Source organism: Acartia tonsa, chromosome 10 (assembly GCF_053477335.1).
Source record: "Acartia tonsa isolate MP-2025a chromosome 10, ASM5347733v1, whole genome shotgun sequence".
In the NCBI taxonomy this organism is placed as follows: domain Eukaryota; kingdom Metazoa; phylum Arthropoda; class Copepoda; order Calanoida; family Acartiidae; genus Acartia; species Acartia tonsa.
The window spans coordinates 12,406,389-12,423,525 of record NC_137269.1 but is presented as its reverse complement, the minus strand read 5'-3'; the positions used below and the strand labels follow the sequence as shown (position 1 = coordinate 12,423,525).

At 31.1% G+C, this 17,137-nt stretch overlaps 1 protein-coding gene across 1 annotated transcript in view; it reads left to right on the top strand.

Annotated features, from left to right (window-relative positions):
• Ca-alpha1T (Ca[2+]-channel protein alpha[[1]] subunit T) overlaps positions 1 to 17,137 on the top strand; it is a 90,657-nt gene that overhangs the window by 42,881 nt on the left and 30,639 nt on the right. Inside the window, exons 28-42 of the mRNA XM_080173539.1 lie at positions 341 to 426; positions 1,505 to 1,570; positions 1,761 to 1,823; positions 2,105 to 2,147; positions 2,676 to 2,809; positions 3,092 to 3,178; positions 7,628 to 7,747; positions 8,377 to 8,482; positions 9,256 to 9,411; positions 12,456 to 12,473; positions 14,057 to 14,186; positions 14,612 to 14,700; positions 15,705 to 15,751; positions 16,251 to 16,312; positions 16,845 to 16,944. Of these exons, the coding sequence (XP_080029665.1) occupies positions 341 to 426; positions 1,505 to 1,570; positions 1,761 to 1,823; positions 2,105 to 2,147; positions 2,676 to 2,809; positions 3,092 to 3,178; positions 7,628 to 7,747; positions 8,377 to 8,482; positions 9,256 to 9,411; positions 12,456 to 12,473; positions 14,057 to 14,186; positions 14,612 to 14,700; positions 15,705 to 15,751; positions 16,251 to 16,312; positions 16,845 to 16,944 (1,307 nt within the window). The remainder of the gene's footprint in view (positions 1 to 340; positions 427 to 1,504; positions 1,571 to 1,760; positions 1,824 to 2,104; positions 2,148 to 2,675; positions 2,810 to 3,091; positions 3,179 to 7,627; positions 7,748 to 8,376; positions 8,483 to 9,255; positions 9,412 to 12,455; positions 12,474 to 14,056; positions 14,187 to 14,611; positions 14,701 to 15,704; positions 15,752 to 16,250; positions 16,313 to 16,844; positions 16,945 to 17,137) is intronic.

The window sequence follows — 17,137 nt, the reverse complement described above, 5'->3', positions numbered from 1 at the left end:
TATCCCATCCTAACATTTTCTGAAAAGCTAAAAGCTTGGCTGTTAATGGACAATATTATCCTATAATTGACTTTGTTTGTACGTTCGTCAGTCTGTCCTTAAACCTATAAGGGAAATGAGATTTTCTAGGCTGATAAAACTGATTTTTTGTATACAAATTCAGTATATAATTTATTTGGTCCGTTGGTCTATCCGTCAAGCTATAACAAATATAAATATTATTAAAACATGTAAGACATTTGTGAAAGGTTTGATAATTCTAAAATACATTCATAATTATGACTTAATCTTTTAATCAATTATTTTTTAGTGCTTATTAATGTTCTCATCCTTGTTTAAGGTTAAAGAGGGAGAGGAGGAAGTTGTCTATCATCTTGGAAGTCAGCTGGATATAATCACACCTACTCAGAAGAAACCAATGTTTAGGTTGGTATATACATATATCTATTTATCTATCTATCTGTCTATCTTGATAGTCAGCTGGATATTATAACACCTACTCAGAAGAAACCAATGTTTAGGTTGGTATATATATCTATTTATCTATCTATCTGTCTATCTTAATAGTCAGCTGGATATTATTACACCTACTCAGAAGAAACCAATGTTTAGTTTGGTTTATATATATATTTATCTATCTATCTGTCTATCTTGATAGTCAGCTAGATATTATAACACCTACTCAGAAGAAACCAATGTTTAGGTTGGTTTATATATATATTTATCTATCTATCTGTCTATCTTGATAGTCAGCTAGATATTATTACACCTACTCAGAAGAAACCAATGTTTAGGTTGGTTTATATATATATTTATCTATCTATCTGTCTATCTTGATAGTCAGCTGGATATTATTACACCTACTCAGAAGAAACCAATGTTTAGGTTGGTATATATATATCTATTTATCTATCTATCTGTCTATCTTGATAGTCAGCTAGATATTATTACACCTACTCAGAAGAAACCAATGTTTAGGTTGGTTTATATATCTATTTATCTATCCATCTGTCTATCTTGATAGTCAGCTAGATATTATTACACCTACTCAGAAGAAACCAATGTTTAGGTTGGTTTATATATATATCTATCTATCTATCTGTCTATCTTGATAGTCAGCTAGATATTATTACACCTACTCAGAAGAAACCAATGTTTAGGTTGGTATATATATCTATTTATCTATCTATCTGTCTATCTTGATAGTCAGCTAGATATTATTACACCTACTCAGAAGAAACCAATGTTTAGGTTGGTCTATATATCTATTTATCTATCTATCTGTCTATTTTGCAATGTAATGTTACTCTATGTATCTATCCTATTTCTGGCTAATTTTCAGTCTATATCTTTATCTGTATATTTTGATTTATATACATATATACGTATAAATCTTTGCCTTTATTTACCTTACTTATTGATAGTTGGATTATGAAAAACTAAAATCTATTTCCCTTTCTATCTAGCTATCTTTCTATCTATTTACCTAAATATTTCTATCTAGATGTTGGAGTCATATGTGTGGCTTAATATCAAAATTTCTGTCCACAATCAGAATGCTTCTTAACAGGAAAAAAAAAATCATTTTTATAAAAAAGAATAATTTCACCTATTTTAGATATTGGTTTTTATCAAAGGGATTTTTAAATGAGTTATTATTTGAGTTTTAATAAAGCATCTTCAACAGTAAGGATTGGCACCCTGAACCGAACAATCCTAAAAATTTAATCGAAACTGATTTTGAAAAAAAAACATATTAGATTGGTTGAACATGCAGTTTTTCAGCAAGGCATCTTGTTGTGTATTTTCATTAATACATTCAGGAACAGTTTTCATTAAAACAAAATATGTAAAAAAAATGACAATTAAATTTAATAGACACTTTTGATCATGATTTGTGTCTGTCTATTATAATTTTTATTATTTAAATGTTTAGAAATATAACTTTTAAAACTATAATGGAAATATATCAGTTTAGCGGTTAGCGAGATTCTACGCTGCTTAGACTTAAATTTCTGTTACTTTCATAAAAGGATGTGATCTTTTATTTTATTTTATAACAAGAACATGAATATCCTAATCCAATGAAAACTTGTCATCTTAGTATGGGAATAGAATATCATGATCAGCCAGAAACTTTAACCAAGGTATCTATCTATCTATCTATCTATCTATCTATCTATCTATCTATCTATCTATCTATCTATCTATCTATCTATCTATCTATCTATCTATCTATCTATCCATCTATCTATCTATCTATCTATCTATCTATCTATCTATCTATCTATCTATCTATCCATCTATCTATCTATCTATCTATCTATCTATCTATATATCTATCTATCTATCTATCTATCTATCTATCTATCTATCTATCTATCTATCTATCTATCTATCTATCTATCTATCTATCTATCCATCTATCTATCTATCTATCTATCTATCTATCTATCTATCTATCTATCTATCTATCTATCTATCTATCTATCTATCTATCTATCTATCTATCTATCTATCTATCTATCTATCTATCTATCTATCTATCTATCTATCTATCTATCTATCTATCTATCTATCTATCTATCTATCTATCTATCTATCTATCTATCTATCTATCTATCTATCTATCTATCTATCTATCTATCTATATATCTATCTATCTATCTATCTAGGTTGTAGAGATATCTAACTTGGTGTTCTCCATCATATTCTCTATCGAGATGATATTGAAGCTGTGCGCCTATGGATTTGTTCTGTATGTTAGCGATGGTTTCAATGTTTTTGACGGATTTATTGTCATTCTAAGGTATTTTAAATGAAAATGCTTTTCTTGTGTTTAATTAAAACAATTATAAAATGTTATAATAACAACGACTGCCAAAAATAGCAATGCTATTGAATTATGATTATTATATATCATTGTTCGTTGTCTCAAAACCTTTGGGCATTTTTATTGAATTTTGTTTGGTTATTCTCAAACTATAATGTTAAAACTTTTCTGCCAATAATTTTAATCTTCAGAATTGTTAATCTAGTCCATTTCCTCATCCCTTAAGATCCCAGCTTTATGTATTTTTTTTTAATTTAGTGGATTTGAGATTTATAATGACTTGACTGCTGGTATATCCAACGAAGGCTCTGGTCTATCTGTTCTCAGAACTTTTAGACTACTCAGGTTATTTATAAATAAAATATTTAAAGTTTTCTCTTAAATATATAAAAAGTCTTCCCCCCCCCCCCCAAAAAAAAAAAAAACATCTCTTTTATACAATAATTAAAAAAATTTATTTTGTTTTAAATTATGATAATTTTAACTAGCTCAATTTTTTTAAAATCAGAATTTCATTTAAAATGCATATTTTTTTTATATATTTAAGAGAATAATTAACTTTGTTCTCATTTTTACAACATACTAATTAAATTATAATTATATATTTTGTGGTTCTTAATTCTATAATTTTTATTCTTTCTCTAAAGTATTGATGTTAATTATATCTAGCATTTTTATACAAAAAAATCTTGCTAAATATTAAGGTGCATGGTAGATATTCTAAAAGACTAATTTTAAAAAATCACCCCTTTTAATAGGTCAGCAAAAATACTGTATGAATCTTTTTAGGAATTTTAAGTTATAGATTGTTAGATACTTAAACACCTTTATAAAATCTGATCAAAATACTTTTTGAATTGTTCATACTAAAAACAATTTCTATATCTTATTCACATTATATTTTCTGATGCTTTCCCTCAAAGTGGATAATGTGCTCAAACACCCACCCCCTCTCCCATCATTTTTAAAATTTATTGAAAATAAGTATGAGTAAGTATTTTGTTTATGCCTGGACACTGTGGGGCTACAAAGTATGCAATATAACCTAACCCTGACTAGCAACAATTAATACATAACACCCCTCCTATTATCAATTTATTTTAAAATAAGAGGGGGGGGGGGGCCTTCATATGCTTTAATAGGCCCTTTGTGGAAAATTATTTCATATTGTTCATATTGCTGCTCTACTTGGGGACAAAATCATCCTTTCTAAATTATTCTTTTCAGAATATCACCATGTACCAGTTAATTAATTATTGGATAAATTATAAATTCTTATTATTAGTGTTTAAGTTATTAATTAGAAATATATTTAGAACTCTCAGGTAATATATACAACAGCATAGAGATTAAATAATAGATAAGTTTGCACTACACTGCGTTTCATTTAATCCTAAATATTAACAAAATCAAAATTGTAGTTAAGCTAAATTGATACCTAATTATTAAATATCTTTGCTTTTATTGATTTTTTTGTAGCAAAGCTACTCTATAAGTCTTTATGTCTGTCTATCTGTCCTTAGGTCAATTTGATGATCTGAAGTTTAAGTCATCATCACTAATATTTTTGCTTCATACAATTTGGTAAAAACTTTTCGATAAAACCGAATATAGTCCCTAGATAAAAATATATGCTATGAATTCGGTCAGCTTAGTTACAATTTTGATTTTTAAACTGCAGTGAATTTTAGTCACATTTTAGCAACTAAGGGTAGCAACCAAATTTACAACTAGCAAAAGTTTAGAAGTTTTTTTTTTGCCAAATCAACTTACATGTTTAATTAATTTCTTTCTTTTTACAATAACTTATTTCCTTTGATATGGGCAAATATCATAATGATTTAAAAACTAAAATTACTTTGTTTCCTGCAACAAAAAAGCTAACTTATGTACTTTTGTTGGTTGGCAAACTGCTATGTACCCTTTTTGAAGGTACCCTAAAACTAGTTTTTAGATGCTGAGTGAAAAATTGTAGTTTTTTAAGATTTTGAGTATTAAACCTAAATTTATGGATAGGTTACTAGAACATAATTATCTAAAATATTTGTTTCTAATCTTGAGAAGTGATGTGGTATTAATTTATCTTCTAAAGACCTATCATTGTTTCCATTGCAGAAAAGGTACAATAAAGTTTAAAATCATTTGCCCTGAAGAATATGAATATTTTTGTTTTGTGTTATACTTCTTTTACTCATTTTATCTCACGTGTGTTTTAATTAAAATTTTAACAGGAGATACTACCAATAGTTTAAAAAAAAGGTTTGGCAGGGGTACAAAACTGGCCTGGGGTTGGAGGTAATTTTGGTTTTTAGGGGGATGAAATGCGTACATTTTTTTTGCGCCCAGCCCAAAATTTGTATCTCGTCGGGGATAAATTTTACGTCCTTGTACAATTAAATTTTTTGAAATCAAATTAAAGTTTTCTGATAAGTAATATCTAAGAACAAACTAAAACCAAAGACTTATGCTTTCAATAACTTTGTTGGGTAAATTCAAAGTTCCAAATCGTGTTCTAGGCACAAAAAAATGAAATAGGGTTTGAAAAATATTTTATTAATACACGGTTAGATGAAAAAAGATTTAAAACAAATTTTTTGATGAAAATGCTTCAGAGTGCCGAAAATGTTTAAACCTCATATTAGTATTTTTACTTACTTTAAGAGCAGCTATTTAAAAGCAAGAATAAAAAGAATCCATACAAGCGAAACTAATGCTTATTTTAAAAAGAGTTTATTGTATACTAGGTCCTTAGTACTGTGTTTATAAATAACTTCTAACTTATATTTGTGGCTGATAGACAGACAGACAAACATAAATACAGCCAAGCCTTGCTTTTAAATCATCATTGCTTTTATAGCAAATTTTAAGTAATTTTATGAAAACGAAAAATTAGGTAAAACAATTTAAGCCTCCCCTAAAATTAGTTGTAAACCCAGACTTATTTTGAACAAGTGTGGAAGTTGAAATTTTTGTTTAGCACAACCTATAATAATAAATAAATGCATCGTTTAGCTGGTATAGTCCCTTTAATAGCTAGTGTACCATGTAAATCCCCCATCCCGGTGTTTAATAAAACAAGGATGACAACATCCATAAAAGCGAAGTTCTGAAACGGTAGGACAAACGGACATTAATACTTGTATAGTTTCAGAACTGAATAATATGAATGTAAATGTATAAGAGTCAAAGCAAAATTGTAAGTAAATTTGTTGTAAAACTGCTTGATACAGGAAAATGTTTATGGACATACTTACATTTTTAGGAATTGATTATAGATTTGCTTATAATATTAAATTTTGTTGTCCCAGGAATCAGTATTCCAATAATCAGATCAATCGGATAATTAGATCATATAAAAATTTGTTGTTCAAAAAAATCAACATGTTTAAAATGGACGTACGGACATTCTGGTAATGATTATATAGTTGCTACGATTTCTAAATCGTACCTAACTACTACAGGAATCCTCACAATGCAAAGTTTGAAATCGGTAGGACAATTCTAACATGCCTAAATTAACAAATAAAGCTATCCGTTAGGAACGGACGTACGGACGGACAACGGACCGACCCTAATAATAGAAAAGCTTCGCTTTTAAAAATCAAAAGTAGGAGGTGGGGCAGGAGTAGAAATGGAGGAGATTGTTTGGTCCACTAAGTTCTTGGAGGGATATTACCTAACCCTGTGCCTAGCTTAGATTTAAAGAATTGAAAGAAAGCCTTTATTTTATTTACTGGCTCCCGATAAAGCAGCAGAATCTACCTTAAGTTTGAATAAAATTTGTGAGAATCCATACTATCATAAGATCAGCGATGTGGATCCGAAGCTGAAGTCGTAATTTCAACTTGATCCCCAAGTTCAAGGAAGAATCCAGCTTAAAAAAAAAATGTTTTTTTTAATTTTATATTCGTGAAAAGTTTTCTGTAATTCGATGCTATACACTATTTTGCAGTACAGCTGAGAACTGGTTCTATTCAACCGTATAAAAAACGTCGGCTCCATATCGCTGCATAAGATTTTGAAAATATTTTAGATTAAAATTTAGTTACCCTAAAAGTGTGTGTATACTAATTTTGTGATGAAACAAAAAGAGCACAAATTCCGAATGAGGAAATTATTCTTTTAGCTTTAAACTTTTGATAATGCAATAGAATCAAATATTTTTATTAAATGCAAAGCAAAAACAAAAAAAACGCTTTAAAAAACTATTAGCTTGTATTAAAAACTTAACGAATGCTTTCTAAACCTTGAGTATTTTTAGAGCCCATAAAAAAAACTCTAGTATATTTTTTCTAACAATTGTCCCGTTATTTTTAACATGTAAATCATTATATATTAAACGGTATTGAAAACAAAGCGCAAACATTTATTTTATTGCTATGGATATATAAATGGATCATAAATCAAACTTGACCTATTCTTTACTGATTTTCCATCCCCATTGTTTTATATTGCAATTCAATTTATATTCCATTGACATATCTTTGGTCTTTAAGAAAGTATTATTTTAGTATTATTGATATTCATGTCAAATACGGTTGGATTGCCTATTATAAACTTTTCTAAGAACTTGACCTTCTAAAACTATACACCAATTTGAATTAAATCATGAATTCCACTTTTAAGGTATGATGATATGTTTATTTTATAACCCCCCCCCCGGGCCCCCCCCCCCCCCACCTCCTAAATTTAGCAATTTTGCTTTCCTTCAGCAAATTTCAAATAATACTTTTACAAAGACCAAATGTTACATCTTATAAATATATAATATGTTACATGTAAATCTTATCTCAGGATCTTAAAGCTGGTAAGATTTTTACCAAATCTTCGGCGGCAGCTGATTGTTATGCTGAGAACTATGGACAATGTCGCCGTTTTCTTTGGCCTTCTCATGCTCTTCATTTTTATCTTTAGGTAATCTTTCAACCCTAATCCATACAAGGAACTAAGGGGGGGGGGGGGGCAGGTAGGATAGGTATTTTTTTCAATATTAGGAAAGGTCACAAACAAGGATTAGATTCAGGGACATAAATTGATGTAAATCCCCAATGATTATACACAAAATTACCCCTTCTGTAGATTTCAATTAGTTGTTGAAACGTTTAGACACTCAAATTAATGAACCAACCAATCAAAATTCAATAAAAGTCCCAAAAGTTGTTAGACCAATAAATAAGCAAACGTCATTGGACAACTTTGGGGACTAGTGTAATAAACAGCCCAATATCCCCTCTCTCCATGGATTAGATTAGTTTTTCAGAAAGTTTGTTGAATGAATATTACCAATTTTTGGCGGCGTGCGGATATGGGTGGGGGGGAACTGGTACTGATAATTTAACCTACTGCATTGCTACCCGCGGTTATGGAAATAAAGACAATTGAAAAAAATTTTATGACAAAATAAATGTAATTCATCTTTAAGTTTAAACATTTATATAAAACCATGTTTTTTATTCATTTTTGGACTGATTTTTAGCCAGCGAAGATACATAGATAGTAAATAGGTATGTCTTGAGAAGATCTTCAAAAATATTTACTTTTAGCATACTTGGAATGAATTTGTTTGGATGTAAATTTCAAGATGAATTTGGAACACCAGACCGCAAGAATTTTGACTCTCTACTTTGGGCAACTGTTACTGTATTCCAGGTAAGGTTTAAAGTTAATAGGACGAGCAAATTAATTCATTATTAACTCACAGATTAGTTGTCATGTTGACATCTAAAGTCCATACGTTTGTTGAATGTTATCGCTTTCACACAAAGTACATTGAGCATTAGGGGCAGTTTTAAGTTTTTTGAGGTCAGGTTAGGTTAGGTCATTTTATTTACTAGGGTAAACCCGCAGGACTTAGTCATAGATAAAAAGAATATAGGTGGTTTTAAGAGCTCAAGGGGCACTTCGTGATCCATCATAGTTCATGGTAATGGGTTGGGCCTGTTAATGGCCAAGGCACTTACATTTCTTTTCCTATAGATGCCATTTAACTGGTAGCTGAACAAAGTGTATCAGCCTTGTGACGTCATAAAAATAAGGAATTATTAATCTTTTTTAGTGGTTTTCTTTAACACTTCTCCTCTTATCTCCATCATTTTTATGACGTCACATGGCTGATTCTTTAGACACTTTGTCCAGCTTCTTTAACTGCAGTAGGTACAGCTATTATTTGTACAAGTTGGCTAACTGATGTTCAGACGGACAGACAAAAATTAATTAATCAAATATTTGGAATTACAGGGTGTTTTTTTTTAATAGGACAAAAGTATCACTTAATTTAACCCACTTACCATTGATAGAAATTAATAATCGATATCTTATTTTCTTAAATGGCTTGTGGAGTTTTGTATAAGAAAAAAATATTTCGAACTTTTCTACAAATTACACCCTAAAACCCGGTTAATTACTTTGTCCTATTTAATTAGGTACTAACTCAAGAGGATTGGAACATAGTTTTGTTTGCTGGTATGGAGAGAACCTCTCAGTGGGCAGCCCTGTATTTCGTTGCTCTCATGACTTTTGGCAACTATGTTCTTTTCAACCTTCTGGTTGCCATTTTGGTCGAGGGGTTTTCCAGCCAGGTATAAAAACATTTAATTGATTTAAAGCTATTTGGGATCTTAATTAAATAACGGAATACCAAAAAAGGACTGTCATGTCCAAAGTAGCGCATTATCACCGAGATAAAATTAGTTTAAATAATGAAAAGAACGTCAAACTGTAAATAAAGAGAAAAATACAGAAGAAAATAAGAATTTTTTAATGGCCTATACAGATAATATAATCTTAAATACACACTTATGGAGGCCTACTTGTGTGTGTAATAATTGACGAACGGTGTCCTGATCTTAATGAAAAGAAAAATATTAAAGAGATGATCTTTGTAAAAAGTATAAGTAATTTTGCAAGAGAAAGCGCTAATGAGTTGTTTTACGGACGAACAGACCATTGTTAAAAAGAAGATGCGCTACAAAAATATTTTAAGACCAAGAAGTTTATTCTCTACCTTTATTTTGAGGGAATATTTCAATTTCGTTAAATGTCTTTTCTCAGCTTAATAACTCTTAACTATTACTGATACATTATTAAAATTAGATATTTTAAGTGAATGGTGCCTGAAACTAAAAAAGCCTTAAATTGTTTACATTTGTTTTAAAAGATTAATTGTACATTTGAAATAAGACTTTCTATTTCAATTTACAAATTTTATAAAAGATATTCTTAATAAAATTTCTCGTATTCGGTGGATAGGAACCGGTTCTCATGAATACGAAAAAACTATGTCTAGCATCGTATTATATCCAGTTTTCTACGAATATAGAAATGTACAATCATAAGATTAAAACTAGTTTTTTTAGCCGGTGCCTTCGGCACCACGGGGCTAAAAAAACTAGTTTTAATCTTATAATTGTACATTCTATATCCGCGGAAAGCCGTTTATAATACGATACGAGAAATAACTATTCTCGTATTCATTCGAATCCGGTGGATAGGAACCGGTTCTCATCCATACGAAAGCCGTTTATAATACGATGCGAGAAATAACTATCACACACTTTAAAATAAGGTAATTGTTAGTCTCTTATGGTTAAAAGTCTCCTGAGGTCGTTATTTTGATTTTATTTCTTTTGATTATTTTTTGAGGGTCTTAAGGTCATTCGCATAAAAGGGTCTTTACCCCCCTTAAACTTTAAAATCATTCATTAACCCCTCTTTAAAAAGCTTGGACGTCCTTGCTTAAGGTAACACGAACATTTGTCTAACCTTGCAAAGACTCTCCTCTCCATTTCTTTTGCCTTGAACCTCATCAGAACATCCCCACCCCCTCCAACCCCAAAAAAGGAACACAATAAACTAAGTCATATTATTATCAAATATATATCCCTGAAAATATAAAAATCTAACTATGCCTTTCTTTGCATAACTCTTTACTTGTTGAAAATGTAAGTGTGTGAAGAAGGAGGTATTACAAGTATCCAAATAATGATTTACCCTGCCCCAAAACAAAACAAAAAGACATACATTTGGCAGGGAAAATGGCTTTATAGCATAAATGAAGCAAACACGAAAAATCAACAAAATAAAATAATTTCAGGATCTTTATATAAACAAAATGAACCTTAAAAAGGAACACTAATTGATTAAAAATTAAATTGCCAATGAAAATGAAATGCACGCCTTCGCTATTTACGTAAAATAATTGGGTATAGTTCCTTTCGTGGCAACGCCTCTTAAGGGGCGTTTCGTCGTATTTTTACAGTATCTTTTGATAGGTCATTTTAGGTTAGGTTAGGTGATTATTCCGCAGTGTTAGGCAATTGGCCCCGCAGGGTTAGAATCCCCCGCAGGGACTAGAAAAGCTACTGTAAAAATACGACGAAACTCCCCTTAATAGGCGTTGCCACGAAAGGGACTATTCCTAAATAATCTACAGTTGAATGTCCATTAAAGATTGGTGTTTTCCCTCCTAGGGCCTTGTTGAACACACCCCCACCATGATTTTTACAAGAAATATATCATAAAAGAAGGTTTGAAGTTTTTCGTTTGTTTTATTACTTTATATTAGGTTAGATTATCCCATTAGTGCCGAGCGCCACTTTTATGGGCCGATCGAGCTGTAAGTTTCAGGGAAGCTTTATAATGGTCAAAACGGAATTCGTATTTTTTTGTTTTGCTCTAGTGGCGTGCACAGGAAAGTTGCAAAAAAACCCGGTTCGGCTTGGCCATAAATACCAACCAGGCATTAACACCCGTTTTTGGTGCTTTCCCCCAGTTTTAAAACCCGGTTGACCTGTATAAACCCGGTTATTTTGACCAAAAATCGAAAAATGTAATTTTTGAACGCCAAAAGTGAGATGAACACTTTTTAGAACTTTGATACGATCCGTAATTGAAAACTACACAACCTCATGTAATCTAAAGAGCTACAAGTATAATACGAAGCGATTTATTTCAAATTTCGTGTTTAGCCGGCGATTTCGGGTAAAAAAACCCTGTTTTGTTGTTGTTTTCAAAAAAGATCTATTAGTGAAACCGGGTAATAAAAATTTCAGACTCAAAATGGAAATGCCGAACCGGGCCTATATAGGGCGTAAAAAAACGATAAAAAAATCATATAAAAAATAATAATTTAAATAAAACGAATTCACAAATAGATGTACTTGTCAATAAACATTAGATTTCACGAAAAAAATCAGCGACTTTACTATAAAAACAAAAAAGTTAGATGGGGTATTTTGAATTGTCATGATTTTCAAACTTTGTTGATCTATACCAGCAAACGGAAGTAAGCTAAACTGCCTGCTCCAGGGGGAAATGAAAGCCAGGGTAGTAGAGGGGGGATTCATACTGAGAATGATGCAATTATGAAGCCGGAAACCGGTTTTTTTCCATTTTCTGGCACCGGGTTTTAAAACCCGGTTCGGCACTAATGGGTTATACTGGGTATTGTGTATATAGGCCACGCAGGGTAGGGGTCAAAAAAAAAAGGTTTAGAAATAGGGAAGAAAACCATTTTTAAATTTTTAGAAAATTTTGTTTCAGTGTTCGGGAGGAACTTTGAGGGAAACCACTAAAACACTTATAATTAGTATAGATTATTATTTTATTTATTAATTCACATCAGGCTCAGCCCTTGAAGAGGGTAAGGTTTTTTTTATTTTTTATTTCTAACTTGATTTGTTTTAAGTTATTCATCACTTAAGTAATTAATTTCAATTTCTATTAAGAATTTTTCTCAAAATAAATTCTATCTTTATATTATTATTTAAATTATTACATATTTCAAGTAGTTTAACTTTGACTTTTAAATAAATTTGACCAAAAAAATAATTAAAAACAATCTTTGCACTTTTGGCTTTTGTCTTGTCTTTGCAATTTGAATTTTAGGGCACTTATGCTTTTTTATATGGCTCGGCAGCGAAAAAAGGGCATGAATTGGCTGCAACTGCCAAGCCCTGCTTTGCTTATCCACCATAATCAATGCAAATTAATGCTTCATTTTATCAATTATTTTTTACTAAATACTTTTTGAACATGGATGAAAATATCCATAAAAGTGAAGCTCTGAAGTCAAACGGTGGAAAAAACGAACATGAACACTTGTAGAATGTGAAAACTTAAAAGCAGAATATTTATTTAAAAGTATAAACAAAATTATACATAATCTATTTCAGGACTTACATTTCTGGTAAAGATTATAGAGTTGCTACGCTTTCTAAATGGTACCTAATTGTTACAAGATTCATCATCCAAAGTTTGAAATCGATAAGACAATTCTAACATGCAAAAATTTACAAAAATACCCAACTGTGATGAAAGAACGTACAGACCCCAATTATAAAAAGCTTCGCTTTTAACAAGAGTTGTAACAGTGCACAAAAAAATGATGTTTACGGTCACAATTCTTTTATGTATATCACTTTGCTCATTTAACTAACACCTCCAACACACAGTTCGTTGGAACACGACTTTGGAAAGCTGTCAAGAACCTGAGTTTGAACATGGGTAGCTTTCAGGGACGTAGTGGATAATGGACTGTAAATTAGACTGGTACTCATTTTTTATAACTTTATCTTATTCATTGAATCAAAAACTTTGGATACTTCAAATTAATTTTGATTGTTTTGTTCGAAACTAGTAATATTCAAACTTTTCAACCATTAATTTTATTGTAGATAAGGGATAATTTTGTTTAGTAACAATTGATCGTCCATTGTCTTGATCCCGGGGTAGATTTAGTTTCATGAGCCGTGTCAAACTTTGGTTTTTTTTATCTCGTGTTTAATGGAAAGGTACTCCACAATACTCTACTCTACTCTGATACTTGCCTTTAAAAATACAGAAATATGATCTAAAGTAAGTTGTTTAAATATGCATGAAATGCACAAAATAGAGCACTGATTTTAATAGGCTTTGGTTTCATTAAGCACTTATATACATGTTTATCAGTAAGTTTTAAAAAAGTAATATTATTAACTATTTTGTCTTTTAATAGGAAATTTCTATAGTAAAACACAACTATTGATAATATATTTATTGTTCAAATTTTTCGGCAAATTTTCACTTTCCATTAACAATTCGCCTAACTCATTAACTGTACTTTCTTTATTAAGTTTTGTTTTACACACGTAAATTTACGTTGATACTCTAATACAATTTTGCAGTGTTTTTATAAAATAAATCGTTTTTTTTTTTATTTTGTAATTTTTAATGTTTTCTTGCTAGGACGACAAGAAAAGTTCGATCGGAAATTCTGAGTCGAAGGATGATGCCTTCAGAAATTCTTTTGAGTCTGAAGGAGAAGCTGAGACACCGGAGCAAGAACAAGTTTATGCAAAGAGCAACATTGTCAAAGGTAAATATCACCCTTGTTTAGTGCAGCTAGGCAGCTTCATGCTAAAAAGCATTTTGCCAAATTCCTTCAAATTGCTTTGTCAAGCACAAAACCGCCTTATTTTGATATAAATTTTAAAAAAGATGGTGGGGTATTGTTTTCGGTTACATGATCATTACTTCAAGTTAGGTTATGTTAGAATTATTGGGTACTGGATAGCCACGTAAGTTTAGACCCCGCAGGGTTGTTCTGCTACGAGAAAATGTAAATCGCATTTCATCGCATTACAGCCTTCCGAAGAAAAGTAAAAGAAATAAATCTAGTATTGAGGGGTCTAATTGAGAATATTTTTAAAATTTAGCATTTCTTAAATCAAATTATTTTATATTTCTTGTAAACAAAATATGCAATAGGGGACGAAGTCATACCAATGAATTATAATTCAGAACAAATTCAGCGGAAGGGGTCCAAAATATTGCCTCCAGGTACAAGGTTGTGTAAACAGTGCTCAACTTCTCTACAAAGTTTAATCAAGGTAAAATATGATATTAATTGTTAAAATTATGGGCGTTGCCAAATATAGCACAAAATTCCACCTTTTGAAAATAAAATTAGAATTAGGAGTTGGTGGGGGGTACTTTTAAAAGCGAAGCTTTTCTATAATTATTAAAAGCGAAGCTTTTCTATAATTAGGGTCGGTCCGTACGTCCGTAACGGATAGCTTATTTCTTTAATTTAGTCATGTAAGAATTATAGTATCGATTTCAAACTTTCCTGTAGTAGTTAGGTACGATTTAGAAAGCGAAGCAACTCTTTAATCATTACCAGAATGTCCGTATGTCCATTTTAAACATGTTGATTTTCTACTTTTTTATCAACAAATTTTTATGTGATCTAATTATCCGATTGATCTGATTTTTTTGTATACTGATTCCTGGGACAACAAAGTACAATATTAAAAGCGAAACAACTCTATAACAAAGTTCTAAAAATGTAAGTATGTCCATAAACATTATTCTGTATCAAGCAGTTTTTCAACAAATTTACTTACAATTTTGCTTCGACTCTTATACATTATAATCTGATTATTCAGTTCTGACACTATACAAGAGTTAATGTCCGTTTGTCCTACCGTTTCAGTGCTTCGCTTTTATGGATGTTGTCATCCTTGTTTTGTATGATGTTGTTTCAAATTTAGTTAGTTTAGGATAGGTTATTTTTAAAGTAATAGATTACCTAGCTGGGGTTAGTGATCAAAACCACCCCCCCCCCTTTCCGCATTATTTACAATATATTTTAAAGATAAGAGACTGGGGGTACATGTACTTTTAGGAAAAACACCGAATAATGATTGAATTTGAATTTGAAAAGTGAGGAGGGAGGGGAGTATTTTTTATTCGTACGTCCGGCGCCAGAGAAAAATGAACAGTAGAAATATTACCTGAAAAGCTTAACCGCATAGTTTTTTAGATATTTTTCCTGTGACAGGTGGACATAAATGACTTAATAGTTATAGAATAATACAAGTTTTTTTCGTAGGATGGTTCAAGAACAGGTTTACCGCGGAGATCACCAAAAATGACCAAGTATGTCATTTTCTAACATATCCATAAAGTAATAGGATGTTTGTGTTTGATAACAAGTTTCATTTTAAACATAACTTGGTGTCCAATCTTCTTTTATGTTTTGTATTTTGAAAATTCAACTTAGCCTCAAATTAAAAACGGTTGGGTACCATTAAAACTTTTATGAAAAGAGTGATTGCCATAATTGGGTCAGGTTTGGACTTTCAGTTGATTTGTCTAATTGTAAAAGGTTGATTTCCCTGAGACTTACAGGCGGCTGGCGCGTGGCTGCCAAGCCCTCAGTTTGAGGGAGGGATGATGGATCAATTCAACCACAAATAATTCCTGTTACTCAAAGATTTAGTTAAATTAGATGTAACTAATATCAGCTGTTAAAGTTTGGCTTCGTGTTTAAATAAATGGTTTTGCCAAGCAAAGAGGAATCATCACATACTACAATAAAATAATTATCTGTTTTTTGTTAAAATTTCTCCAAAATATAAAAAATCTTCACTAATTGTAGGATGATGCGTGAAAATTTATTGAACAGTGTTGTGGAGATGGGACAAGAAACTACCATAGGTAACCTAATTAACATAAATGATAGCGTGCCTGATTGCTGTCAGCAAGTTATCCGGTTCGAGTCTGGGAATACCGCATCGTTAAAAATTGTACACTGCTGGTATGTCTGCCACGTGACACTAGCAGTGATAGTAGGGTAGGTGACTTGGCCTGTAAACATAAAAAAAAACTCATTACCATGCACAGTTAGGAGTTAGGACAAAATTCGTGCAATCAAAGGGTTGGTTACCAAATAACAGTGCAACTTGGCATCCTATTACAAGCGGATGATGCCCTTGGCTTCTCTAGATACTCACTTAAAATCGAAAGAGAATACCGCTTAATGAGGCAATAACTAGGTATTAACCATAGATAACCTCATTTCTTAGCTAACCCACGACTGTTGCATGCCGGGATGGTTACAAGTTGAATATCGCAACAGCGTTATCACTAAAGACGCTAAAATAATTTCTACTGCTGCACTGTCAAGTGCGCGCGACATAAATACTTTTTGGGGCGCAACGTAAAAACAACTGAGTTGCTAAATATTTAGTGATACCTTGTGGTTACTGTGGAGAGAAGAAGGATTTGATGGCAGCAAGGGTTGTTGCCAAAGAAGAGGTTGAAAATAATCCAGCTTTTGCTGAATTCAGGTAAAGTTACTAATTTTATGTTATAATTTCTGTATTTAAAGTTTTACTTATGTAATGAACAAAACTATAGTCCTCATTTATTTAATACGTTTATTAGTAAGTTTATTATCAATTATATTTTGTAATTTTAGCAAAAAAGGAATGAGTAATACGATTTAGTATTTTTAGGCTTTAATATCTAGATTTTGGATTG